Here is a 26,989-nt window from a genome sequence, read left to right on the forward strand (position 1 = left end):
TTAACCCTCAGGACGTATCTGTGTACACACCTGGCACAAGGTAGGCTTCTTCTGCTTCTTCCGCGATTTGTAATGCTGCTCCTTCTCAAACCCTACTTCCTCCACCTCCTCCTCCTGCTCCTTCTCCAACCCTCCTTCCTCCACCTCTTCCTCCTGCTCCTTCTCCAACCCTCCTTCCTCCACCTCCTCCTCCTGATCCTTCTCCAACCCTCCTTCCTCCACGTTCACCTCCTCCTCCTGACTGCGGGGGCGTGTCATACCTTGAGGAAGAGGTAGAGTTCTGAAAATTAAGGCCCAGGCCTAACTGGGCCGGCCGAGGCCATTTTAGGCCCGACCCGGCTTTAACATGTCAGCCCTTTTTATTTCTGGGACTGCAATTTTTCACTTTAATATCCCCAGTGTTCATTTAGAGTGTACAAATGCAACCACATGGACCTGTAAGAGTCTATTTGGATCCATTGTTCATTGTCCCCATAACACTTCAATATTGAACATTATAAAGTGTGCTTTATTAGGAATAGTTTCAGCATGCACATATTCTCTCCTTTTTAATTAGACATATTGAACAACTACTGACTGGTAGTTTAGTGAAAAGGTATGTAAGCACTTATTCCAACATGAGTGACTTTTACAGTTAATATAGATAATTAAACAGAACTACTGCAAAAACGTGGCTGGTCAAACTAGGGGGTTTTCATGATGCTGAATCTATTGCAAGCATTAGCACACGAAAAACACTCCTTGGCCTAAAAATGGCCATAGCTGTCATCGTAAATGTGATGAGGTCATCACATGTGGTGTGGCAATACTTTACACCACTTCACTATAATAATATACAGCACAATAACTGTATAGAATGATAACATGAACATATGGAGGCTTGTTTGCTGCCAGTGGCTGCAGGGCCATAACATAAGACAGCTCCATTTACTGTTATGTGCATGCGAAAAGTCTGTATGTTATTACATAACAGAAGATAGTTTGCAGTTTGCATCGTGTGGCACTTTAAAAAGAAAAAAAAAAAACACACATCTGTACAGAACGGCTATCCATGAAACAGAACCATCTTGTACCTGTTTTCCCCACAGCCTTGGCCTTCTTGGCAGGACACGTTTCCACATTGGAAATGTTCTTCCTTTTGGGAGCTGTGACAGGAACATCTACTGTATGAAAACAAACAAGTGTTTAGTCCAACATAGAGCTGTGACTAGTTGTGCTTCAGTGCAACCTTTTTTTTGCCCTTTTCAGTAAATATGTTTTTTCCTCTGTCTCCTTACCGATTCCTTTGCTCAGGTTGAACCCTTTGTACAACAAATACAGAGAACGAATTCATTGAGGCACGGAAGGCAAATGGTTATTATATATGTATATATACTTCCCCTCATTCATTCCCCCTAGTAATTCATTCTGCTTCTTTAAATCAGCTGCCTCTCCAGGCCACGCCCTTATTCCCACAGTGCAATTCAGGCGGCTACTTAACACATCATTTGCGATCCACGTATCAATACGTTTCGAGCACTTTTTATTGAATACTTTCATTCATCTTTTTACCCACCCGGACAATTTACGTTATTTAATACAATTAGATAGGACTGTTCTGTTTGGATGAATGGGCTGTCTATGGGAAGTTGCACCTAGTTAGCACCTTCCTGGCAAGATGGCAGCCGTCTTCATATCATCAATAGGATGCTTCTGAACACATAATTGACCAAATAAAATGCTCAAATTCCAAAATAATAACTGCACAACATGCTTCCATAGAAGGCTTATATGTAATCCAAATGAATAAACGTTATTTCTGTTTATTACATGGCTTGGTTGAATGCTTGATTCTGATTGGTCAAACGCTGAATTCAGCTGTGAGTTATGTGTTGATAATGACCGCTCCGCTGTATAACAGAACTCTGCCTAATCAAACCCTCTGAGCACCAGCTGCGTGGCTGCGCCCCGCTTGATTTACTGCCGTTTCCAACATATCAGCCATGTAAACACACACACACTAATGACACACAATGTCATTTACAGCTAAACATTGCTTTAAAAAATGTGTTTGAAAACATTTGAGCGAGAAATAGACGAAGCAGTACCCGAAAATGGATTCGATTTGATCAACTCAAATCCTTGTTTTCCGACAGTGCTGCAGCCCTGCAGCTGGCCAGACGCAGCCAGCGCAAACTTTTTTTTTCTTTTCGTATGTGAACGTGTTTTATTTGTATGCAGCTGTGACTCTGTCTCCAAGACAAATTTCTCCCAAGGGAGACAAATAAAGATAACCTTGAACCTTGAACTTATGGAATACTTTTTGTTGTGTTTTGGGTCAATGTATTAATTTATGTTAGGTACAATTTACAATTTACAATTTAGGCATTTAGCAGACGCTCTTAATCCAGAGCGACTTACATCAAGCAATAACAAAAGCATGGCATACATCACATATATAAAAAAAGTAGTTATCATGAATCATGCGTAAACTAAGAACGTAACAGTGGAGTATCTATGTTAACTATACATACTATACTATATAATATATTATACATGTGTACTATAAAGTGCTATCACTACATAAAGTGCAATTCTAGAGCTGTCTACGTAACAAGCTATAAGTCTGTTTAAAATACTATCTAAGTCTACATAATGTGCTATCTAAGGGGATAGGCTAGGGCAAGTGCTACGGGCCATGGTGGAGTCTGAAGAGGTGGGTTTTCAGACTACGGCGGAAGATTGGGAGTGAGGCTGCAGTTCTGACTGTGATGGGAAGTGCATTCCATAGTTTTGGAGCCAGAAGGGAGAAGAGTTTGGGACGTGTGGAGCGTTGTCCCAGCGTTTTTAGTGAAGGTACCTCCAGCTTCCCTGCGTTGGCTGATCTGAGTGCGCGGGAGGGTTTGTAGGGTACGATCATACTTGTGAGATATGGGGGGGCCATGCCTTTGGTTGCTTTGAATGCCAGCATCAGAGTTTTGTATTCTGTGCGGGCAGCAACCGGGAGCCAATGGAGGGAGCGGAGAAGGGGGGTGACGTGTGAGAATTTTGGCTGGTTGAAGACCAAGCGGGCTGCGGCATTTTGGATCAGTTGGAGGGGCTTAAGTGCACATGCCGGTAGGCCAGTAAGGAGGGAGTTACAATAGTCAAGTTTTGACAAGACTGTTGTCTGGATTAGGAGCTGGGCTGACTCCTGGGTGAGGAACGGTGTAAACCTACAGGATCTAGTGACAGCTGTGATGTGAGGTAGCCATGTAATAAGCGGGATAATATCTGGCTAGGTGGTCAGTCGGGAGATAATTCACCGACAGGGAGTTTAACCACCGAGGCGAAGCCGACAATGACCACCTAGACAATGACCACCTAGCCAGATATTATCCCTTACATATTGTAGCATTAAAACTGTAAAGTTTAAAGAAGTATTTAGGTTTTGTTTTTGAGGACTGAACCTTCTCATGTCAGGTAGGATTAGCCTGGCTAATAAGCCAGACTAATATCACACAACACTGTCGCGGTATATCAGTCTGGGCTGGCTCCACTTGGATTTCATTTCCCGGGGGGCGGGTTCAAACATTTTCTCTTTGACGCAATTGGTCAGAGCTACTGTCAGTCAAAGGTCTCAAGCATTGAACGTCACTGTACCAAAGCCCGCCCATATTGCATACCGTGTCCCGATTGGTCCGACCTGTTCTCGATTGTAGGAAAGAGGCGTGCTACTGAGCCTCGCCAGACCGAAATCCGCTGGTAGGCAACTTTTTTTTGCCAACGGCTGATTCGGTCTGGTTTATTAACCAGGCTAAGGTAGGATAAGTCTATACCATTTATTTATTTTGGTTTACATCATTTAATCCATTTATTTATCTATGTCTGAACTGAAGAGTGATTATACACACACATCACTTTATAAATATAAAATCCATTTGGCTGCTTGTATCAACTGATAAAAAGAAGCCTTTAGCAGTAATGTAGAAAAATAGAAGCAAATAGAATTGTTAACAAGTGAAACGTGATAGAATCAATTCAAATAGTGAGGCCAATGCAGATTCACATATGTATTGCATACGATTCTTTTTTTGAGATAACGGCCTTAATTACATTTACCTCAGTGTCCCAATTTTGGGGCGAACATTTGGCAGAAATAGCAGCTCTACAAGCTCACAGTGAGTTTGTAGATAGGCTGTTTCCATCAAAGAGATTATATGGTGTACTGTAGAGGGACAAGGGGGCTTATAGAGCATAGCAGTGGGCATGTTTTTTTATTTATTTATCCAGGATCCTGATGATTTGTGGAGAAAAAAATAATATTTAATAATATGATATATTACATTTAATAAATACCCTTTGTTTAGCGTTCGTAGTATCAAAGGTTATTATGGTCATGACTCACCAGGCTTGATTCTAGGCTTAAAATAATTGATATAAATATTTTTGTAAATCTCTATGAGAAAAAAGAATGGCCAATTTTTCAGTGGGTCCAGAAAACCATGCCCACTGCTATGCTCTATAGCAGGGGTTCTCAACGTTTTTGGCTGGGAAATGCTTTGGCCATGTCTCACATGTCAAACAATTAGTTTGATTTACTTTTGCACCCCTAAAATCAGTGTTGTCAAAATATTACTTAAACAGTAATATACTACTTAGCCTATTACTTATTACTTAGTACAACACTATCCAAGTTCCAGTGATAGACGTTGTTGTTGTTAGCATGTCATTAGCATTAGCATGGTCTGTAGCATGGGAACTGCTCAACCAAAACGGTCGCAGTTCACAATGCTACACAACTGGAGCAAATGAATCAACTACAACCGGTAACGAGTGACACGCATTCAACAGCGCGATGAACGAGCACCGATACGCGCTCGTCAGCTGCTGGGCTCAGACAGTCACCGTCCGTAATGAATGAGAGTCCCCTCACTGTATATGTTTCTTTTTCCCTTTTTACCTCCATTATGATGAATTCCTGTTCTGTTCTTTGTCTATATAGAAGTGTCTATTTGTACGTCTCTAAATGTTTTGATGAATTGAACATGGTGGACCCTGTTGTAAACAAGTGTAATGCTTAATTGGGTCGTCCACTCACAGTTAACAGCCTTTGTATTGAGTTTGTGCTTGAAATGTACTGTAATTCTGCAAACTGTTAATAACATTTTCAATCAATCAATCAAAGAGAGGGGAGATAGAGAGGAGAAGCGGGCGGGGCTATTAGCCTGCTATGGAACAACACACTGCAACAGACAGAGTGGAGAAGCGTCTCTCTCTCTCGTCTCTCAGCCGTTCCTCACAGAGAGATTGGCGACTCGGGGAGAGTTTGGGCGCACCACAGAAATGATTGGTAGTCCCACAGTTGCTCCCAAATATATTTTTTATGTCGCACAGATTCAATTTCAGGCGCATTTGCGTCCAAAATTATCGCAATTTCGAGCCCATATACAATATATTATCGGGGCTATTTATAATGTTATCTGTCCGATAATTATGACATCATAATTCCTGATATCGGGCCGATAATTATCGGGCCGATAGTTATCGTGCATCCCTAATAATGACCAAATAAAATGCTCTAATGCTAAAATAATAACTGCACAACATGCTTCCATAGAAGACGTGCTGACGTATATGGAATCCAACCGACTCTTGATCCATGCGTTTGTGAAGTGTCCTGTCTTACAGCTGCTATGAGAAAACCTGAATATTGTAGCAGTAAAGTTGTATTTTCAGCATTTGTATTTACTTCTCCTTCTACCTTTATAAATGTAAAATGCATTTGGCTGCTTGTATTGTATTAACTGATGAAAAGAAGCCTTTAGCAGTAATATAGAAAAATAGAAATCGAGATGCATCACACAATCAAATAGAATTGTTAACAAAATAAACGTGATCGAATCAAATGAAATTAGTGAGGCCAATGCAGATTCACACATCTATTGCATACGATTCGTCTTTATTACATTTACCTCAGCGTCCCAATTTTGGGGCGAACATTTGGCAGAAATAGCAGCTCTACAAGCTCACAGTGAGTTTGTAGATAGGCTGTTTTCATCAAAGAGATTATATGATTATAGAGCATAGCAGTGGCTGTGGTTTTCTCGACCCACTCAAAACTCTCCAATTCATTTTTCCCATAGAATAATTGATATAAATATTTTTGTAAAACTAAAAAAGCCTAGAATCAAGCCATCCATCATGACCATAAACCCTTTGATTCTGTGGCGGAGACAAAAATAATTATGTGATATACTACATTCAATAAATAACCCTTGTTTAGCGTTCACAGAATCAAAGGTGTTATGGTCATGACTGGGTCATCCTGGGTGGCTTGATTCTAGGCTTAAAATAATTGATATAATTACTATATTGATATAATAATTATTTTTGTAAATCTCTATGGGAAAAATGAATGGCCGATTTTTCAGTGGGTCCAGAAAACCATGCCCACTGCTATGGTCTATAGAGCCCCCTGGGATAATCTGTCAGTCATACCTGGAGGTTTGTACTGTGATAATCTGCTGCCACCTGGTGGGCTGAGAGGGTGAGACACGGGGGTGCTGTCAGAGATGGCAGGCCTTTCAGAAGTGTGTGCAGTCGTTGTGGATGGAGGACTTCTCCCTGGTTCTGAGATTGCTGTGAGACAGATCGACCAATTAACATTGAACAATCAATGGTACCGCACTGGTATTCTTAAACATGGGTAAAGCCAGTATTCTGAAAACAGGTATGGCTGACTACTGCATGTATTCCCAATGTGTTCCCAAGGTATATTGTTCTGGTCATTGTTCTGGCCAAACCAAACTAAGTTTTACTCTCATGTGCCTGTACACAAGATGTAACAATAAAGTACAACCTTGACCTTGTGTGGTCCCCAAGTAGTTGTACTAAATTATATAATCAATTCAATCAATGAGTTTGATTAACTGTTGCACCCGTAAAATAAAATGCAGCATGCCATTTCTAAGCTTAATTTCAAAGACAGACCTGCTGCATGTGATTCAGAATTGGAGGTTTTGGAGGGTTGTTTATCTTTCTTAGAGACAGGGGGCTTGGGGGAAGCTTGTCTCTTCTCCGTCTTTCTGTCCTTTTTTTTCTTGACTTTCTTCCCAGTGAACTCCCCATCCTTACGTCCGGGTGCTTCGCTTACATCGTCATGGCTGTCTGTATATGAACAGAAAGTCAGTGTTACGTTATCACACGTTATCTGCTCATGTGATATCACATATTACGTATGCAGTATACACCAAGACACAGAATCTGATCAACAACAACCCCCAGAGCAGAGCATAAGATAAAGACTTTACATGAACAACATAACTTTCTATTCATGCCATATACCATATAGACACATAACACATGATCATAGTACAATCCATACATCACATTATAATTCACAGAATCACCCAGAACTAAATACGGAGGAGGCCCAGGAAATTTGAACGCTGACATCTGAACAACCACAGTCAGCTTGGCATGTAGAGTGAACACAGTAGTGACTGCTTAAAAAGGACAATGCAGATTCACACATCTATTGCATACGATTCGTCTTTATTACATTTACCTCAGCGTCCCAATTTTGGGGCGAACATTTGGCAGAAATAGCAGCTCTACAAGCTCACAGTGAGTTTGTAGATAGGCTGTTTTCATCAAAGAGATTATATGATTATAGAGCATAGCAGTGGCTGTGGTTTTCTCGACCCACTCAAAACTCTCCAATTCATTTTTCCCATAGAATAATTGATATAAATATTTTTGTAAAACTAAAAAAGCCTAGAATCAAGCCATCCATCATGACCATAAACCCTTTGATTCTGTGGCGGAGACAAAAATAATTATGTGATATACTACATTCAATAAATAACCCTTGTTTAGCGTTCACAGAATCAAAGGTGTTATGGTCATGACTGGGTCATCCTGGGTGGCTTGATTCTAGGCTTAAAATAATTGATATAATTACTATATTGATATAATAATTATTTTTGTAAATCTCTATGGGAAAAATGAATGGCCGATTTTTCAGTGGGTCCAGAAAACCATGCCCACTGCTATGCTCTATAGAGCCCCCTGGGATAATCTGTCAGTCATACCTGGAGGTTTGTACTGTGATAATCTGCTGCCACCTGGTGGGCTGAGAGGGTGAGACACGGGGGTGCTGTCAGAGATGGCAGGCCTTTCAGAAGTGTGTGCAGTCGTTGTGGATGGAGGACTTCTCCCTGGTTCTGAGATTGCTGTGAAACAGATCGACCAATTAACATTGAACAATCAATGGTACCGCACTGGTATTCTTAAACATGGGTAAAGCCAGTATTCTGAAAACAGGTATGGCTGACTACTGCATGTATTCCCAATGTGTTCCCAAGGTATATTGTTCTGGTCATTGTTCTGGCCAAACCAAACTAAGTTTTACTCTCATGTGCCTGTACACAAGATGTAACAATAAAGTACAACCTTGACCTTGTGTGGTCCCCAAGTAGTTGTACTAAATTATATAATCAATTCAATCAATGAGTTTGATTAACTGTTGCACCCATAAAATAAAATGCAGCATGCCATTTCTAAGCTTAATTTCAAAGACAGACCTGCTGCATGTGATTCAGAATTGGAGGTTTTGGAGGGTTGTTTATCTTTCTTAGAGACAGGGGGCTTGGGGGAAGCTTGTCTCTTCTCCGTCTTTCTGTCCTTTTTTTTCTTGACTTTCTTCCCAGTGAACTCCCCATCCTTACGTCCGGGTGCTTTGCTTACATCGTCATGGCTGTCTGTATATGAACAGAAAGTCAGTGTTACGTTATCACATGTTATCTGCTCATGTGATATCACATATTACCTATGCAGTATACACCAAGACACAGAATCTGATCAACAACAACCCCCAGAGCAGAGCATAAGATAAAGACTTTACATGAACAACATAACTTTCTATTCATGCCATATACCATATAGACACATAACACATGATCATAGTACAATCCATACATCACATTATAATTCACAGAATCACCCAGAACTAAATACGGAGGAGGCCCAGGAAATTTGAACGCTGACATCTGAACAACCACAGAGTCAGCTTGGCATGTAGAGTGAACACAGTAGTGACTGCTTAAAAAAGGACCAACTGATTGTATTGTGGGTGTGCAGCGAATGAGAAACAGACAGACCGATTACTGGGAGTATATGAATGAACTATTAGCGAATGAATGGGCAGGTCGGGGGAGAGATAATTAGAAGTAACCTGCTGTCTATGTCTGTAATGAACTATCGCTGCACTGATGTATTTGGATGCCATCTCAAAATATTTTGTTCCAGGGACCACCAGAATTAAAGATTTGAGTTCAAATGTTTGCTTTACGTTGCGGTGTGAGCTTGTAGATTGGTTATTGCCACTTTTCTTGGTTTTGGTTATATGGTAGAGGGCTCTGACAAACAAAAAACAGTGAAGACACGAAGCCCACAACCATTGGCCAAAGGGTGGCACTACAGTATTACCACACCACATATGATGACCTCATCACATTTGCGATGAACGGGTCCCGCAAATGTAATTTCATTCACCCAAAATATACATTTTGTAACCGGGGATCATGTTTAGAGAAATGAAGCACAAATCAAGCTTGTTTTGACCCGAAAGTAGAATCCGTTTGGACCAGGAGGCGTCAAAAGGCGATCAAGGCGCTGAGTGAGTTTTATTACATTTACCTCAGCGTCCCGTTTCTGGGGCGGACATTTGGCAGAAATAGCAGCTCTACAAGCTCACAATGAGTTTGTAGATAGGCTGTTGTCATTTCAAGAGATATTATATGGAGTACTGTAGAGCATACATGGGCAACTGGTGCCCCGTGGGCCACATGCAGCCCCTACCTTCACTTAATGCAGCCCGCAGTTTAATATCACAATACTGATATATTATTGACTTCAGCTGTTACAATTCCAAACATAACCTAGTTCAATTACTTGTACTATAGCATTAGAATGCTATAGTCTTTTTTTTATGTCCAATGTATTTGCATTTAAGTTCATAAAGTTAACATAAATAACCTATAACTAAATGCATTTGAAATTAAATAAACATGTTAATTCTCAGGATTTCAATTCAAATATAGCAAAACTAGCAGATCTACAAGCTCAAAACACGTCGCAGCGCGACACATTTTGAGCTTGTAGATCTGCTATTTTTGATAAGACATTATATATGCAATGTGGCATTGTGGCCCTCTGGAGTGAGTTTGGAAGTATAGTGGCCCTCTCCATCTTCAAAGTTGCCCACCCCTGCTGTAGAGGGAAAGAATACAGGGTTTAGTATAGAGCCCTGTGATATGTAGATAATCTGTCAGTCATACCTGGAGGATTGCACTTTGGTACTCTGTTGCCAATTGCTGGGCTGAGGTGGTGAGATGCAGAGGTGCTGCCAAAGATGGCAGGACTTTTGGAAGTGGATGCAGTTGAGGGAGGACTTCTGTCTGGTTGTGAGATTGCTGTGAGACAGATTGACCAATTGAACAATGAATGGAGCTTGTAGATTTTTTTTGTAGCAAACTTTGAACAGGAATAGCTCAGCATGAACCATTTGACCGTCAGAAATAAAACTTTGATACGCATATGCGTCTCCTCATGCCGGGACAACGCTCCACACGTCCCAAACTCTTCTCCCTTCTGGCTCCAAAACTATGGAATGCACTTCCCATCACAATCAGAACTGCAGCCTCACTCCCAATCTTCCACCGTAGTCTGAAAACGCACCTCTTCAGACTCCACCATGGCCCGTAGCACCTGCCCTAGCCCCTTAGATAGCACTTTATGTAGACTTAGATAATATTTTAAACAGACTTATAGCATGTTACGTAGACAGCACTAGAATTGCATTGTATGTAGTCATAGCACTTTATAGTACACATGTATAATAAGTATAGTATGTATAGTTTACATAGATATTCCACTGTTACGTTCCTAGCCTACGCATGTTTCATGATAACTACTTTTTATATATGTAATGTATGCCATGCTTTGTTGTTATTGCTTAATGTAAATCGCTCTGGATTAAGAGCGTCTGCTAAATGCCTAAATTGTAATTGAACAACTTTCATGTTCTGACTTCTGACCTTTAGATCACCCACCATTTTGGTCCAAGCCCCCAGAATGACTGGCGTTGAGGCCGTCATATAGCACGAGGAAGAAATATGTATTTATTATTAAAACTAAGTCATAGCGCCCACTGCCCAAACCTGGTGTAATTGTGGGAAGATGGTCCGCATCTCCGTCCTTCGACCTGGCCCCGTGCTGCTCTCGTGCGCTGCAGGCAGCCTTCCTCTTTCTGGATGGGGTGCATTGTGAGGTCTGCTCTGCTGTGATCTGATCCAGACCTGCAGGAGAAACGCTATTCTATCAACACTTGTGATCCTTCTGCAGTCTGTTCTTAAATTAAATAAAAAATTGTGGCTTTGTACTTTTTTGTTCCTATCAGACCATGGCACACCTGTATTCATGATAATAATAAACTTGTATTCATTCAATGGACGATCTACAAGCTTGTCACAACATATTGTGAGCTTGTAGATTTGCTATTTTTTTTTACACAAAATTCACCTACAATGACATGCCTAAAAGAGGGACACCAGGTTGGAAATGGTGGATGTAACAGTTTTAAGTTATCATTGTTAAGGGTGAAATGATGCCCAGTTTTGTGTATAAGGCCTTCCAGATGATGTTTGAATACAGTGTCACAAAGTATGCGTTGTCAAAGTGTCAACACTTTTGATTTCAGTACCTCTTTCAGCAATTTCTGGCATCCCCTTTACCTAAATTCAACATTTGTGAGAAAATATTGACACAAATGTGTTTTTATGTCAATATGTTCCAAATAAAATAGCATAATAGCATTTCCATGGATTAAGCCAAGGCAACACAAAATCTCACAACAAAAATGTTGTTAGGCCTAGTCGTAATCTGCAATTTGTGAAACTGGATGAAAGGAGCACACTAGCGCTGTGTTTCATTAACAATTTAGCCATACAGTTATCTAAATTAGTTTTAAACCTTTCCTTTAACACCGTCTTCCCTTACAGAATTGTATTGAAGCATTAGAGCAACATTTCGGTCGGGCAGACATTCATGCCTGATGAAGGTTTGAAAGTGAAGACAAGGATTCCGGTCTTTCTCCTACTATTCCAGTTCATTTATCCGACGCACCTGTCCCTCGTAGGTGTGCATAAGGACTTTTTTCTTCTTCTAACCTTTCCTTTAAAAACACTAGTAGCCTATCGGTCATGGAATACATGCAGACTCTTTGGAATCCAACTGGCGACTGAGAACTTTAACCCATGAATATAGAAATAGCAGCCACTCATTGACAGTCAACTTCTGTCTCATCCTGGTATTGTGCATACCTTTTTTACTGACAGGTCCACATTTATCAGCAGGTATGGTGTAGCTGACCTCCTGCAGGGTCCCGTCACTACAGCTTCTAACCCTGCCACCACCACCACCAGCGCGCACAGCAGATCCAAGTCCAGCACGCTCCTAGAAACACACACACACCTTTTGAAAATCTCTCTCTCTCTCTCTCTCTCTCATGTGTAGGGTCACAGATCTTCTACTCACCTAATGCCATGGAGGTTCCATTTTTAACGTACTTTCAAAGTGTGTACAGTGTACACTGTTTAAGTCACAGATGCATGGTTTTCATATTGTAAATATCTGAACTTTGGCTAAAGGCTTGTGTTTAATCCAAAACACTCCAAGTCCAACTCCAACCGAAACAGTCTTCCTATTCCTCTTCAAAATAAGAGCCACTTATGTAATGATTAGTTAACACTAGTTTTAAGTCTACTTACAGGACGTATAGTAGATAGAACAGTACGTGACACCAGAGCTAGTAAATGTCTGTACTGGCGGCAGTACGCAAGAGCGGTTGATTTTGTTTGATCTGCCACGCAACATTTATTTTGACCACGCATGCACACTTGCACAGCAGTTATGTGCACCCTGTGTATGTGTAATGTAAAGTGAGTCTTTAGAGACAGTGGTAACTTCATCTTGCCATGTTCCTCATAATGGCACAAACAGTCAGATCTTAAGTCGATAAAATATAGTGCTCTGTACCAACAGATTTAGTGGCTGTGCACAAAACGGTTTTAACATTAGACGATAGTAATATCAAGTGTATTCAAGCAATACAAATAACAGGTGTACCAAGTGATGCGATTTCCATAGATTGTAACTGTGTACACTGTACAGTAAACATTCAATGCAATTATCATGTATTTGTAGAATGATGGCCTGACCGTGCACTCAAAAGGAGGGATGATTAAGGATTCTACCAAAACACCACAATCCCTGGGACATTAATCCGACTGGTTGAGAAGCATTTATTGGAACATGTTTCAAGAAAACTGGTATAATATTTGATCGATAACACTTTATACATAACATTGTTGGCCTAATAGATGCTTTTCTTAATGTTGATCAGAGTCAGGAAGGCAATAGTGATGGGAACACGCTCCCAGAGCGTTATCGATTGTTATTAATTTAGACTTTACATTTAGCCTGAAATATTCACACAGGCATTTATTAGCCAAAGATATATTAACATTAGCAGAAGGGAGTCTCACAAAAAAACTAAAGTATTAGTAGAACATATTATATTCTGTATAGCATGCTGTATTTGTGGTTTTTAGTGTTTATAAATGTAGCAGGAAGAACACCTAACAGGTGTGATGATATAGTATTAACTGTATTCCTGACAGTTATTTCACTGTGTTCATGTTGTTGAGAAGAACCAGCGTGAATGTGTGCTACCGTCATGGTCACATGTCCATTGATGGTTGCATCATGTGACCAGTAACGTTGTAAATACAATACTCTTGAGTCTCTGACAATGTTTATTTATAGTTATATAAACACAAAAGGTTCTGAAATGTGTGCTTGGTAGATTTCTCCAACTGCGCCTTGGTCTGCCCAAGGTCAGCAGATGCAGCACATAACTAATATATTTTATTTAGCCTTTGCTAGGCCTCTGATGGTCATGGGATCCGTATACAATATAAAGTAGTAGCTTTTATGTTGACTAGTGGGAGACAAACAGTACCACTGCTACAGCACTGCAGCAGACGGCAGCCTGGCTGCAGCAGCACTGACTGAATTGAATCCGATTGACTGTGGCTGGCCTTTCTAGGAGATGTTTGTTTTTTGCAGTACTAAAACACTGCACTGATTGGCAGCCAGGCAGGCCAATAAGGAGACAGGCCACCGAGAATAGTCCCACCCCTCCCGCGGTCCACTCTGGGTGTGGTTTTAACAATGCGTCTTGGCAATAACCTGTAGCCTGTTTATTTTCCTTTTGGTAACCCATTTGTTGGCCTCTGTTAAATGAGAATTCCATGCTAGAAGGCTTTTTTACCTTTATTTGTAGTTGTTACGTCCCCACCAAAGAGGTCCAGGTGTTATTTTGTGCAAAAGTGCATTATTGGCTATTTCCCCTAATATAAGCCCTCAATGGGGGTTGGGTTTTTGTGCTAATTCGCTTATTTCCATCAAAATAAGTAGTAAAGTGTGCCGCTTGGGATACTATTAAAAAAATGATTTTTGAGCGATGGAAATAAGCGAATTAGCACAACACCCCAATGTCCCATTCAATTCAATGCAATTCAATTCATTGAGGGCTTATGGTAGGGGAAATAGACAATAATGCGCGTTTGCACAAAATAACAGTTTCCCAGCTAAGGACGACATCGGACAAGATAAAACAAAATGCTCGTAAAGCGCCTAGGACGACATTGCGAGACTCCTTAGTTGCGACCGAAGGTCCTCTAAGATGTCTCGCTTTTGACTTATACCTGTCCAAAGTGTCCATTCAAATTTCAAACTCTAGACAGGTCTGCCCCAAAGTTATTAGTGCAGCCGTGCCCGGCAGCCAGCGAAGACTAGATTTCTCAACAGGCTCACCTGTCCATTCAAACTCTAGACGGGCCTGCCCCAAAGTTATTAGTGCTGCCGCGCCTGGCAGCCGGGGAAAACAAGACTTCTCAAATAATTTTATTTTACAGATGGCAGTCGTGTTGATCTGACCCCCCATGCCAAAGCGCCAGCGCTCGCACAGCAGTTTGCTGTCAACGAGGCGTGTCCTAAACAAACAGTAAAAAGCACATAGACTTGGCTGCCATATGACGTAATCTTCAAAAGCCATGCCATGCAAAACAGGAGGCTTTCCAATGGTAGAAAAGTCAATAAAGTCATTGTAGTCATTGACATTTGGTATATAGACTTTTTTATTGGCCCTAAAATATTGTACATTTATACATTCAAGAATCCAGCTGACCGGCTGTCGGTATTGAGTAATTTCTTTTATAGGGGTTTAAATGTGACCATACCATTGACATCCTATATAAGGCAAAAATGTCAACATTTCATTATGCTTTAAGTAGCATGTGATAACTAGGGGGTTTTCATGATTCTTAATCCATTCCATAGTTTAGTACAAAAAACACTCCTTGAGCTATAAACGACCATTGCACGACCAATGATCACAAATGTGCCGTTTTTAGCCCAAGGAGTGTTTTCTGTGCAAAACTAATGCTTGAAATGGATTCATAATCATGAAAACCCCCTAGTTTGACATGTCACATGCTACATGAAGCATAATGGAAATTTGAAAATCTTGCCTTATATAGGATGTTAATGGTATGGTCACATATAAACCGCGTAAGCGAACGCAGCTCGTACATTTTTTTAAAGTGTTTTTTTAAAGATTTGTTTTAAGTTTTTTTCTTTAAGTTTTTTAAGTTAAGTTTGTGTGTGTGTGTGTGTGTGTGTTAGGGCATTCACTAAAAAAATCGATTTATCGATTTCATTAACACAAGTCGATTCAGATTAGGAGAAGTCGAAAGTTTTCCCCATATCATATTTTTTGCTCTGTGTGCGTGCGTACAGAATTCAAACTGTAGCATTGATTATTGTCGGACAGAAGTCAATCCTTGGTTTCTGTTGTGTTTGAACAATAATAGCAATTCAAAACAGTTGTCCTCAAAACCACACCTCCAGTCGCTGTCATAAGAACGGGAGGTGCGCTCATGAACACGGCAGCAGAGCCTGTTTGTGCACGGTTGCACGCGCACCTGCAGCCCATCAAGTATAATTTATGCTTCGTCCCGCGATGGTGTCGCGCACGCAGACCTCTGCTCACAACAGTCGCATCTGCGATGCGATGTGAGCTTGGCTTGTATATCAGCTGTTCTCTGTGCGCAACACTGTTGGGAATTGATTACATGAAACAGTCACCCGTGTGCCCAGTCCCCCCCAGCGCGCGGTGTCCCACTATTGACTGGCTGAATTTGAAGTTTGAACTGCGCCGTGTCAGAGAAGTAACAGATAGAAGCGCGCAAACTTTATCCTCAAACGATATCCCCCTCACCTCCATGCTGGAAATAAAACGTCTGGCTTTCCGAGGCTACATCCGTGCTGACGCAATGACTGTCCTGTTTCTGGTTTAGCTTTACGCGCGGGGCACATCATATGAACCTCTCCGTCTCCGGTCAGTGCGGTGTGGGTTGTTGTTTATTTGCATGGCTCAGAAAATAAGTAACAAACTAACATGAGAACGTTATCGAGTTGGAGGGGAAGGAGGAGGAGAAGGTTCACATGGAAGGTAATGCAGATTGTATTCTGATGATGTGCCAAACTGCTGCTGGCTGCTGTGATGATAATATATAGACCTATGTCTTCTATATTGTGTTCTGAAGGTCGGCTTCAGAACACTGCCACTAGTGTTAATGTTATATTTTGTATTGTGTACTTCTCGGGCCGCTGTGCTGCGCTGTGCTGCTGCTGGCGCTGTGTGCCAATGATGCCCCCTCTCCTGTTGTGTTCTCTTTTCTGGTCTGTGTACCAGTGTGCGACGCACACACTGTTTAGTATTTACTATTATAGTTTTATGTTTTGATAATCAGCGCGTTGCCATATAGATGTTACATACACTGTGCCATATTGGAGAGGCCACTGTGTGCGCAGTGCTTTGTTTGACAGGCTCCGTATTTGAGCGCGCGCACCTCCACCCGCCCCTGTTAAGCCCTCCCCCCCCGTCCCCCGTCCCGTCCGTCCGTCATACAAAACGATAAATTGACTCAACTTCGACTTTACTGTCTGACAAGTCGACTTGGAAAAATCTCAAGTCGTTAATGCCCTAGTGTGTGTGTGTGTGTGTGTGTGTTTTGTGTGTGATACAGCTGCGCCCTCTGGTGGCGGGCCGGTGGTGTTACAGCGTGACACACACACAGACAGACACACAGACAGACAGTTTAGGCCAGCTTCTATAGTAAGTGCTCACTGCGTTCGCAATCACTGCGTTCGCAACAATTGCCCAATGCCGACAGCCGGTCAGCAAAGGATTTATGAATGTATACAGACAATATTTTAGGCCAATGAAAAAAAGACTATCTCCCTCTTTAAACAAAATAAGCCTGTCGGCTGCCGGACTATTGCCAAGAATGAGCATTGTTACAACAGGAAAAAAAATGGAACATTGTGTGTGTATGCGCGCGTGTACCTGGACTTTGAGGATTATCACCTTCTGTTGGCATCGGACCGATCATCTTCAACTTCACACCTGCTCTCTCCTAGAGAGCGCGCACAAACACACACACACACGCACGCGCACACACACACACACACTAAATAAGAGCTGGTTCTCTATCCTACCATTATGAAATGGTAGGATGGAGGGGGGTGGGATGCAAGAACAAACGGTGTGCTCGTATTTCAATAAATGTAAACATCCTAATTTGATTTCAAATTTCTGGATAATATGCATAATATTTTATATTGCACATTCGTCGTGCGTACGTTTTCATGTTGAGTAGCTAGTGCTATTCCTCTGTCCTCATTTGTACAAATAGCACTAAAATAAAACCGGTACTTTGTTGGCACTGTTGTTGAGTGGTCACAAAATTGGACCGTTTATCCTGCGTCATGCACAAACAGAACAATGTCCCGCGAATCAAGTCAGAATTCTATGGGTCCTGGTAGGATAGAAAATTGGTGTTTAGTCTGATTCCTCATTTTCACTTGAACACACATGAACATAACTGTATGCTGGTGGGGCAGAGTGTTGTGTTCATGTTTAAGTGAAAATGAGGAATCAGATCTAAACCCGGACTAAACGCCCATTTTCTATCCTACCAGGACCTCTAGTACTGCTGGTTTTCTATCCTACCAGGACCTCTAGTATACTACTAGTTTTCTATCCTACCAGGACCTCTAGTATACTACTAGTTTTCTATCCTACCAGGACCTCTAGTATACTACTAGTTTTCTATCCTACCAGGACCTCTAGTACTGCTGGTTTTCTATCCTACCAGGACCTCTAGTATACTACTAGTTTTCTATCCTACCAGGACCTCTAGTATACTACTAGTTTTCTATCCTACCAGGACCTCTAGTACTGCTGGTTTTCTATCCTACCAGGACCTCTAGTACTGCTGGTTTTCTATCCTACCAGGACCTCTGGTATACTGCTGGTTATCTATCCTACAAGGACCTCTAGTACTGCTGGTTTTCTATCCTACCAGGACCTCTAGTATACTGCTGGTTTTCTATCCTACCAGGACCTCTAGTACTGCTGGTTTTCTATCCTACCAGGACCTCTAGTACTGCTGGTTTTCTATCCTACCAGTATCCTGGTAGAATTAAAAACTGTATAAGTGAAGACAGTGTGCGGGACCCTTTTCTTCTCAGAATAAAAAACTGAAAAATGAATTAAATGAGTTACCCGAAGCCGTTTGATGTTGTCTCCGCCCTTTCCCATGACCAGTCCAACCTTACTGGCTGGAATAGACATGACATTTCCTGAATCAACGTCATGGTAACCAGGAGAATTCAGGCAACGATCCACAATCTGAGCCAGCATCCTCTTAGCCTGCCTGCTCACACACAAACACAAATGTAACATCCCATTAGTGGATTGTTATGTTCTGATGGTGACACTGTCCTCAGTGGGTGTTACAATGACGTAGGGCATTCACTAAAAAATCGATTTATCGATTTCATTAACACAAGTCGATTCATATTAGGACAAGTCGAAAGTTGAAAGAAAAAAAAAAAAAAGTTTTCCCCATATCATATTTTGTATTGTGTTCTCGGGCCGCTGCGCTGTGCTGCGCGCTGCTGCTGGCGCTGTGTGCCAATGATGCCAACTCTCCTGTTGTGTTATCTTTTATGGTCTGTGTTGAGTGATCCAACTATTGCAACTTCAACGGGGGAGAGAGAGAGAGAGTCGCGTTAGAGAGAGAGAGAGAGAGAGAAAGAGAGAGACGCGTTAGCGAGAGAGAGAGAGAGAGAGAGACTCAGAGAGAGAGAGAGAGAGAGAGAGAAGGGCGGTCGCGTTAGCAACAGGCTAAGCTCACAGCATATCGCTACGTTCGTTCTATAAAGGGTAGATCCGCCACCGTTTGGGGGCCTGCTGAGCCCCCAAACGGTAGCGATCTACCCTTTAATAGAACAAACGTACGGGTACATTCGTTGCATGAAGCGTAGATCTGCGAGCTCACAGGCTGGGGCAGCCCTCACTTCCCCCTCCGAGTCAGCGGCCGCATGGTCTAAAGTGCCTGCCCAATTTGAGGCTTTTTTATTCCTTTTCTCTTCCCCGTGGCCGGCGGCCCAACAAACGGTTCGCGACCGGGCCGTGAGCCTCTCCGCGGCCCACGGGGACGCGCGACGCACACACTGTTTAGTATTTACTATTATAGTTTTATGTTTTGATAATCAGCGCTTTGCCATATAGATGATACATACACTGTGCCATATTGGAGAGGCCACTGTGTGTGTGCGCAGTGCTTTGTTTGACATGCTCCGTATATGAGCGCGCGCACCTCCACCCCCCCCCCGTCCCGTCCCGTCGTACAAAACGATAAATCGACTCAACTTCGACTTTACTGTCTGACAAGTCGACTTGGAAAAATCTTAAGTCGTTAATGCCCTACAATGACGTGGCTCATATGCTTAGTCGTGACCGTAGGCCGCAGTTTACTATGAAAACCTGTCAGTCTGTCCGTCCGTCACGCCTCGTGAATTCATTCCATGTTGATCTGACCTCATCTGACCTCGTCAAACACTGCCCCGCTGCCACCCTTATATCTCCATATATGGAGCTGACCTGTTCTGACATTCCATATGTTGATCTGACCTCATCAAACTGTACACTCAAGACACTCCATATATGGCCAGACCTCATCAAACCCTGTACAATCAAGACACTCCATATATGGCCAGACCTCATCAAACCCTGTACAATCAAGACACTTCATATATGGCCAGACATCATCAAACCTTGTACAATCAAGGCACTGCCCCCGCTTGCCCTTTAGGGCGAGGTCGCTTCTCGCCCTCAGGGCGTCTTACTGGCATTATAATGACCAAGGTGGTTTATATACGTAATGGAACAGAACAATGACATGAGTAGATGTGGGGAAACCAGTACAAGTGCGAAAAACGGAGCGGAGAGTGCCTGTTTTCGGCCAGCGTGGGAAAGGTCAAGGCCGGGGTGCTGGGCGAGTGCATGGGCGGCCCCAACTGGGAGGAAAAAAAAGCAACAGCGAACCAGCCAACCGGGCCCACCAGTGACCACTGCGCAAGAAAGACAGGCAGTTCTGTTTTTCTCGCTTGCACTAGTACCAACTACAAAATAGTATCCTCTACGATACAAAGTCAAACATATGATATGTTGCTGTTTACATAGATATACTTTTGATTATTTAAATTAAAACCAAATTGTGGTGCAGTTACGGTATCATTAGACCCCTAGATAATACATAGCATAGATGGACTAGCGGTGATGTTAGCCTCGGTCCCAGCTGTAGAGCATTCACCCAATGCTCGTTCTGTATGTGCCTCGGCAGCCACGGTAGTTGTGATGGCGTACCACGCATGTGCAAGCCGGCTATTATTATTACACTGCTGTGTTGTGGCTATACTAAGAGTCTATGACTGAGAGCTGTACAGTGTTTTATAAAGTTACCAGTATTCCTTGGTCATTCTACACCAGCCTTACTCATCTGCGAAGAGAAAAGCCTGGTCACAACCTAAAGCAGAGACGGTATCGGCGGAAGTTCGGACCGGAACATCGTCAGATGTATTTCATATTTTTCCGACCAATCACAACACTTGTTTTCATTCATTTGTAAAGCGCCAACGTAATTTCCTTGATCGGTACTTCCACCAAAACCCTGCAACTTCCACCCCCCCCAAAAATGATACCGTCTACAGTGTAGGTCTTGCCCAGCATGGGGTGAGGTGGGAGTAGAGCCAGAAGAGATGGACTGTAGGTAAAGACACTCACTTGATTTGTTCTCGAGTTCCAGTCAGTGAGCATGGCCTCTCCATCAGACCTCTGTCTACACACAGAGACAGAGACAGTTTAGTAGAAGATGAGAAAAATCAACTATACAATATACTGTAATTAAGCAGACAGACTTACAATCAGCGAAATGGATGTAACAGCCCGACTCCAACCGAATCCTTCTGATCCGTTCACCTTTTTTGCCAATTACTGGAGGAGGAGGGGTGGGGAGAGGAGGGGAAGAGGGGAGACAGGAAGAGAAGAACACGTGAGGAGAGGAAGGGTGGGAAGATGAGATGAGGAAAGAGAAGATACGAGGGGATGAGAGAAGAGAATAAAAACAATAGTAAATTAAAGGGATAGACTAAAACATATATCGATTACTCACCCCATGGAGACTTGTATTTTTTTTCCACCGTCACATTCCCAAGCCAATCATTTCCAGCAGGGATTCCCTATGGAGACAAAGAGTCTCCTGTCCGTGTCCTACCGGAAGCACAGCCTCTGCGCAGCCGGTTATCAAATTATTGGCTTAGGAATGTGACTAAAACACAACAAACTCTTTCCTGAAAAGTTTTGGACGTACACCAATGAATCAGCATCACTTAGCTGTATGCTAAAACTGACAAAATGTGTTCATAAAGGGATGGCACTTCAAATCAATATCACGCTTATTTCAAACCTTTGTCTCGATTACGATTATTATTATATATTTTTTTTATAAATTGTGATAATAGCCATCTACGAGCTCACAATGTGTTTCATTGTGATGCGTTGAGCTTGTAGATCTTCCATTTTCACTATTTCCGTATGCCACCATTGTACAACAAGGTATAATGCAGTGTTAGTAATGAAGTGGTTAATCAGACTAATACATTTGAATACAAGTATGTTTTATGATGTCTAGACATTAAAATGTAGTAAATAACTGCTTTTCGATTATTAATTATGAGAAAAGATTATCGGTGACTACAGGTACATCTTTTCAGTTAATTTCCCAGCCCTATGTTCACAGGCCAGTTGTAGTTCAAGCTGCCCAATACTGGTTTTACCAGTTAGTAATTGCCTACAATGATTATCAATGGCCTACAATGATTATCAATGGCCTACAATGACTACTCAACTGAAATGTATGTGGGAACAAATATGGCACTTTAGCATCAAAGACTCGACTCCCGTCCATTCTGAATTAGGCCTGTCACAGTTATTACATAATCAGCTAATAGCAATTATTTGAGATAATCACAATTATTTTTTGCATAATCGTCAATAAGATCTAAAAGCTGTAAGCTTCTAGAAGATCAACAATTTCCACTATTTTGTATTTTTATAAAATAGGGCCGGGACTTTAATGTGTTAATTTTGATAAATTAGTTTTTTCACCGCAGAACATTTCTCACTGGACGAGTTTCAGGCGGACTGATCATACAGGACAGGTGCACCAACGAACCTGCAGTGCATTGCGTGCCGTCAGCAGACAACAACAAACCCAAATTCACCCAAAGGAATCAATCAATCAAGACACCGGTTATATACGGCTATCGTATGGAATGGAATTGTGTGCAATAGTGGAGGGAGAGGTTCCATATGGGGCTAGACCAACGTTAGCCCCCATGCCAGCCACCCCAACGTGTCTCGCATTGAGGACATCGGAGGCTTGATGCGCTGCTGTGAGTTCGCATATCACCACAGCACGAAGCCATCCTCTATGCGAAACAACCACACTCGACCAGATGACCTCACATCTGGCCAATTAACTAAAAATGTTGGTATTGGTAAATCTGTTATGGCTGTTATGTCCTCTGAAACAACAGAGAGATGTTTTCTAATGGTCAGGTTGTTCTGGAGTTGCTGGCCCAACCCTGTGGAATACCTTCCTCAAACTCCCCAGGTAGGTCATTCCACTGTTATTATTGATTGTATTCCTTCGTCTTAGTGCAATGACAACGTACTGTACACCAAAACAGTAAGAGACAACTGGCTACCTGCCTATGACACTATGGTGCTGTGATAGTGAAACAGTGAGACTGGCTGGCACTGTGACCTAGTGAACAGTGAGAGATAACTGGCTAGTGGCTACCTGCCTATGACACTATGGCACTGTGATATAGTGAACAGTGAGAGATAACTGGCTAGTGGCTACCTGCTTATGACACTATGGCACTGTGACATAGTGAACAGTGAGAGATAACTGGCTAGTGGCTACCTGCCTATGACACTATGGCACTGTAGGGTGACCAGATCCCAACTAACCAGATGTGGGACAAAGAGTGTGTTTGTGTGGGACAATGTGGGACACATGCGGGGTTGTGTCTAGCCCGTCTCCGGACCCCCCGGGTTGAGCTCCTTTGGACCCCTAACCCATAGGGGTCCAAAGGAGCTCAACCCGGGGGGTCCGGAGACGGGCTAGGTTGTGTCGTGTGCGTGAATTATGTGTATACGAAAACAAAAATAATAACATTTCTATTCCTCAATTATACATTTCTATTCTGCCCCTCACATAGCATATCTATGCTTTGTCATCTGGTTGATTCAGTAGCACATAATAGGACTGATGATAATAACTATAATAGAACTACTATGCAAATAAAAGAAACTTAACAGAAATGCATTTAAATGAACTATTATTGGACAAACAGGACAATAGACCAACCAACCAACCAATACACAATACACCAACCAACCAATACAACTGGACAATACACCAATAAAACAACTGGGAAAAATACACCAACCAACCAACCAACCAATACAACTGGACAATTCACCAACCAACCAACGAACCAACCAACCAACCAACCAATACAACTGGACCAACCAACCAACCAACCAACCAAGGGGCTTTTATTTGATTGTGAAGGCATGAATTAGCCTACAACCAATAAGGAACCAATAAATAAATGTTTACTTTAGTATCCTCCTCCTAACAAAGCCAACTACTGCAAATTATTTTGAAATTATACAGGTAAAATAAATAAAAGATAAAATAAAATAAAATAAGATTGGTCAGCATTGGAGGCAACTCATAATAAATTAAATTGTAAACACACTTCTCCACCATAGCAGCACAGCCAGGATATACACTTTGTAGGTGTTTTTAGGTCTTTATGTTGTCCATTACAAGTCTGAAAGTCTCTCAGTTGTGTGGTAAACACTAGTTAGTTCAGCTGCTGTTACCTTTTCTTCTTGTTTTTTTGGTTTTAGTACAAACGTGTCCATGCACCGTGAAGAATCCTTTTGATCAACACGTTGCTTCACATCGTTATTCACCTCCTCCGTGTGTCACTGAGAAACGACTCTAATTACAAATGTCACAGAAGACTCTTTCAATATGCCTTGCACTGCATGGCTTCTTCACCCACGGATAAATAGTTTCCCTGTGCTTGTTGTAACTGCACTTCATTTTCTTCCCCTTTCTCCTCCATGTTTTAGCTAAGACGCTAACTCGTTGTACTGTGTTTCGTGCGTTGTTTTGTTTTGGTGGGTGTTCACTAAACTATCCGCACCGCATTGATTTGATTTCCCCCTCTCTGCCCGGCTGTTTGATTGACAGCCAATCCTACCTACCTACACACACACACACACACACACACACACACAGTCACGGCCCGCCCCCTGGCCCTGTCATGACAGCCTCTGCAGCTCCGCTGCTCTCCCACAGACCCACAGATAAAGCGCACATTTGAAAACCGGAGCCTGTCTATCATAATGCGGGACAACGTCTCAATTTGCGGGACGCATGAAAAGTCATTGAAATGCGGGACAATCCCGCACAAATCAGGACATCTGGTCACCCTATGGCACTGTGATATAGTGAACAGTGAGACAACTGGATAGTGGCTACCTGCCTATGACACTATGGCACTGTGATATAGTGAACAGTGAGAGATAACTGGCTAGTGGCTACCTGCCTATGACACTATGTGAGGTCAGAAGTCATTACTTACTGAATCCCACCAGCCTGTCAGGGACTTTGTATTCTTCCGTCATTTCCATTACCCTGAGAGAGAGAGAGAGAGGCATGTAATAAAAGTAATTTACTGACATAGTGTGTGTTATGATATTAGCCCATGCACAGTACATCTTAGTCTATGTACTTGAACTTGAGATACAGTGTACTTGATATGTATTGTGTACTGCCTGTACTGTAGCATACTTTATAGATAGGCTACGAGAGACATCTAGTCAGGCAGCAAGGTCAGCCTTGCTGCAGTAGGCACGTTCTTCTGTCTCATATCTTATTGTCACGTCATTATGATCCAGCACTATATATGTTTCCTGTTTGTGTAATAAACCTTGTGAACCTTAGCGTGATACTGTCTCGTGTCTTGTTAATTTGTTCTCCCGGGTACCCGCCGCCGCCGCAGTCGCCGTACCAAAGGAATACTTCAACTGGATTGTCACACACCACCCAGCCTGCACACACTACCTGTCTGTCAGAACCAGACGAGGGTCCAGTACTTAGATATTACAACAGTGTGTAGTAAAATTTATTTACTGACAGAGCAAATAAATTCAACCCCTGGCAGAAAAAAATAACACAATTGACATTCAGTTCTCTAGTTATTGAAAATAGCATGCCAAAATGGACAGCTAAATAAACGAGGCGAGAAAACATTTCTCTTTATATTCTTCCAAATCCAATAGCACAGAAGTCAACGGTGAATGACGTGATCTCCTGTTTCCCTTTATGACTGAGGATTAAATGGTGACTCATATGTTAGCAAAGAGCGCCATCTAGCGTAACAGCTAAAAACACACAACAGGCGTCCAAAGCAGCTTTGGCGGTGTGGGCTTTGGGATCAACAGACGTCCAAAGACGTCTTTGGCAATGAATGAGTTGTTAATTTGCAACAATCCTTCAGACTGCAAACTTTGTGCAGGACTACATACAGTGAACACTTACCTCTGGTGGTCTATGGCTGCAAGCCGGTGAGCTACAATGAGTGAGAAACAGAAAACAGATATATGCATCTTCCCCAGTTCATATAAAACACCAACAAAACTAATCCTAATTACAGTGGTGTAAAGTAACTAAGTACATTTACTTAAGTACTATACTTAAGTACAATTTTGAGATATTTGTACTTTACTTGTGTATGTCAAATTTTCAGTACTTTTACTTTTACTTCTACTCCACTACATTTCAGAGCCCACAATTGTACTTTTACTCCGCTACAATCATTTGAAAACTTTAGTTACTAGTTTCTTTGGAGATTCAAAAACATAGATGGAGAGAGACCCACACTCATCAAAAACAAAGCGTGCGGGTCATCAACGTCTACTGCATTGTTGCCAACGCACCTGCAACAAACCGGCTTTGCAGAAGTCTTCTCTTCATGATTAGAAAACATACATTATCCACTTCAACCCTGTACAACCCTATGCATTTCGGGCATTTGAAAATATTTTCAACACATTTTGGACACTTTTTGAACTTGTGAAATGGGACATTCTGCAATATGAGTACTTTTATTTATTTTACTTTAACTACATTTTGATGCAGATACTTTTGTACTTTTACTTGAGTAGATTTTGAATATGGGACTTCTACATTGCCCAAAATAGGGACACAAAGTTCATGTTGGTTAACACCCCGAGCGGCATAAACGGAGGTCTCCATCCTATCAAATAATCCCACCTGTCGCCCAGGACGGAGATTAATCACAGGACGGAACATTAATCATATCATAACCGAGTGCACCG

General features: G+C 42.0%; 2 protein-coding genes across 2 annotated transcripts in view; both read right to left on the reverse strand.

Annotated features, from left to right (window-relative positions):
* On the reverse strand, nt 1–11,747 carry LOC306916332 (uncharacterized protein; the record flags this gene model as incomplete). Its single annotated transcript, XM_079494166.1, has 9 exons — nt 1–260; nt 1,074–1,160; nt 6,460–6,600; nt 6,952–7,128; nt 8,055–8,195; nt 8,547–8,723; nt 10,302–10,436; nt 11,184–11,321; nt 11,726–11,747. The coding sequence occupies 9 exons, from the start codon at nt 11,745–11,747 to the stop codon at nt 1–3; spliced, it is 1,278 nt and encodes a 425-aa protein (XP_079350292.1).
* The window catches only part of LOC306916536 (far upstream element-binding protein 3-like), a 23,187-nt gene continuing 7,385 nt past the window's right edge, over nt 11,188–26,989 (reverse strand). Inside the window, exons 4-11 of the mRNA XM_079494427.1 lie at nt 26,190–26,220; nt 25,231–25,283; nt 21,422–21,493; nt 21,284–21,338; nt 18,719–18,869; nt 17,498–17,567; nt 12,345–12,477; nt 11,188–11,321 (exon numbers count right to left, since the gene is read on the reverse strand). Coding sequence (XP_079350553.1) covers nt 12,422–12,477; nt 17,498–17,567; nt 18,719–18,869; nt 21,284–21,338; nt 21,422–21,493; nt 25,231–25,283; nt 26,190–26,220 — 488 coding nt within the window. The 3' untranslated portion in view covers nt 11,188–11,321; nt 12,345–12,421. The remainder of the gene's footprint in view (nt 11,322–12,344; nt 12,478–17,497; nt 17,568–18,718; nt 18,870–21,283; nt 21,339–21,421; nt 21,494–25,230; nt 25,284–26,189; nt 26,221–26,989) is intronic.

This window comes from Electrona antarctica, assembly GCF_951216825.1.
Source record: "Electrona antarctica genome assembly, chromosome: 23".
NCBI classification, from domain to species: domain Eukaryota; kingdom Metazoa; phylum Chordata; class Actinopteri; order Myctophiformes; family Myctophidae; genus Electrona; species Electrona antarctica.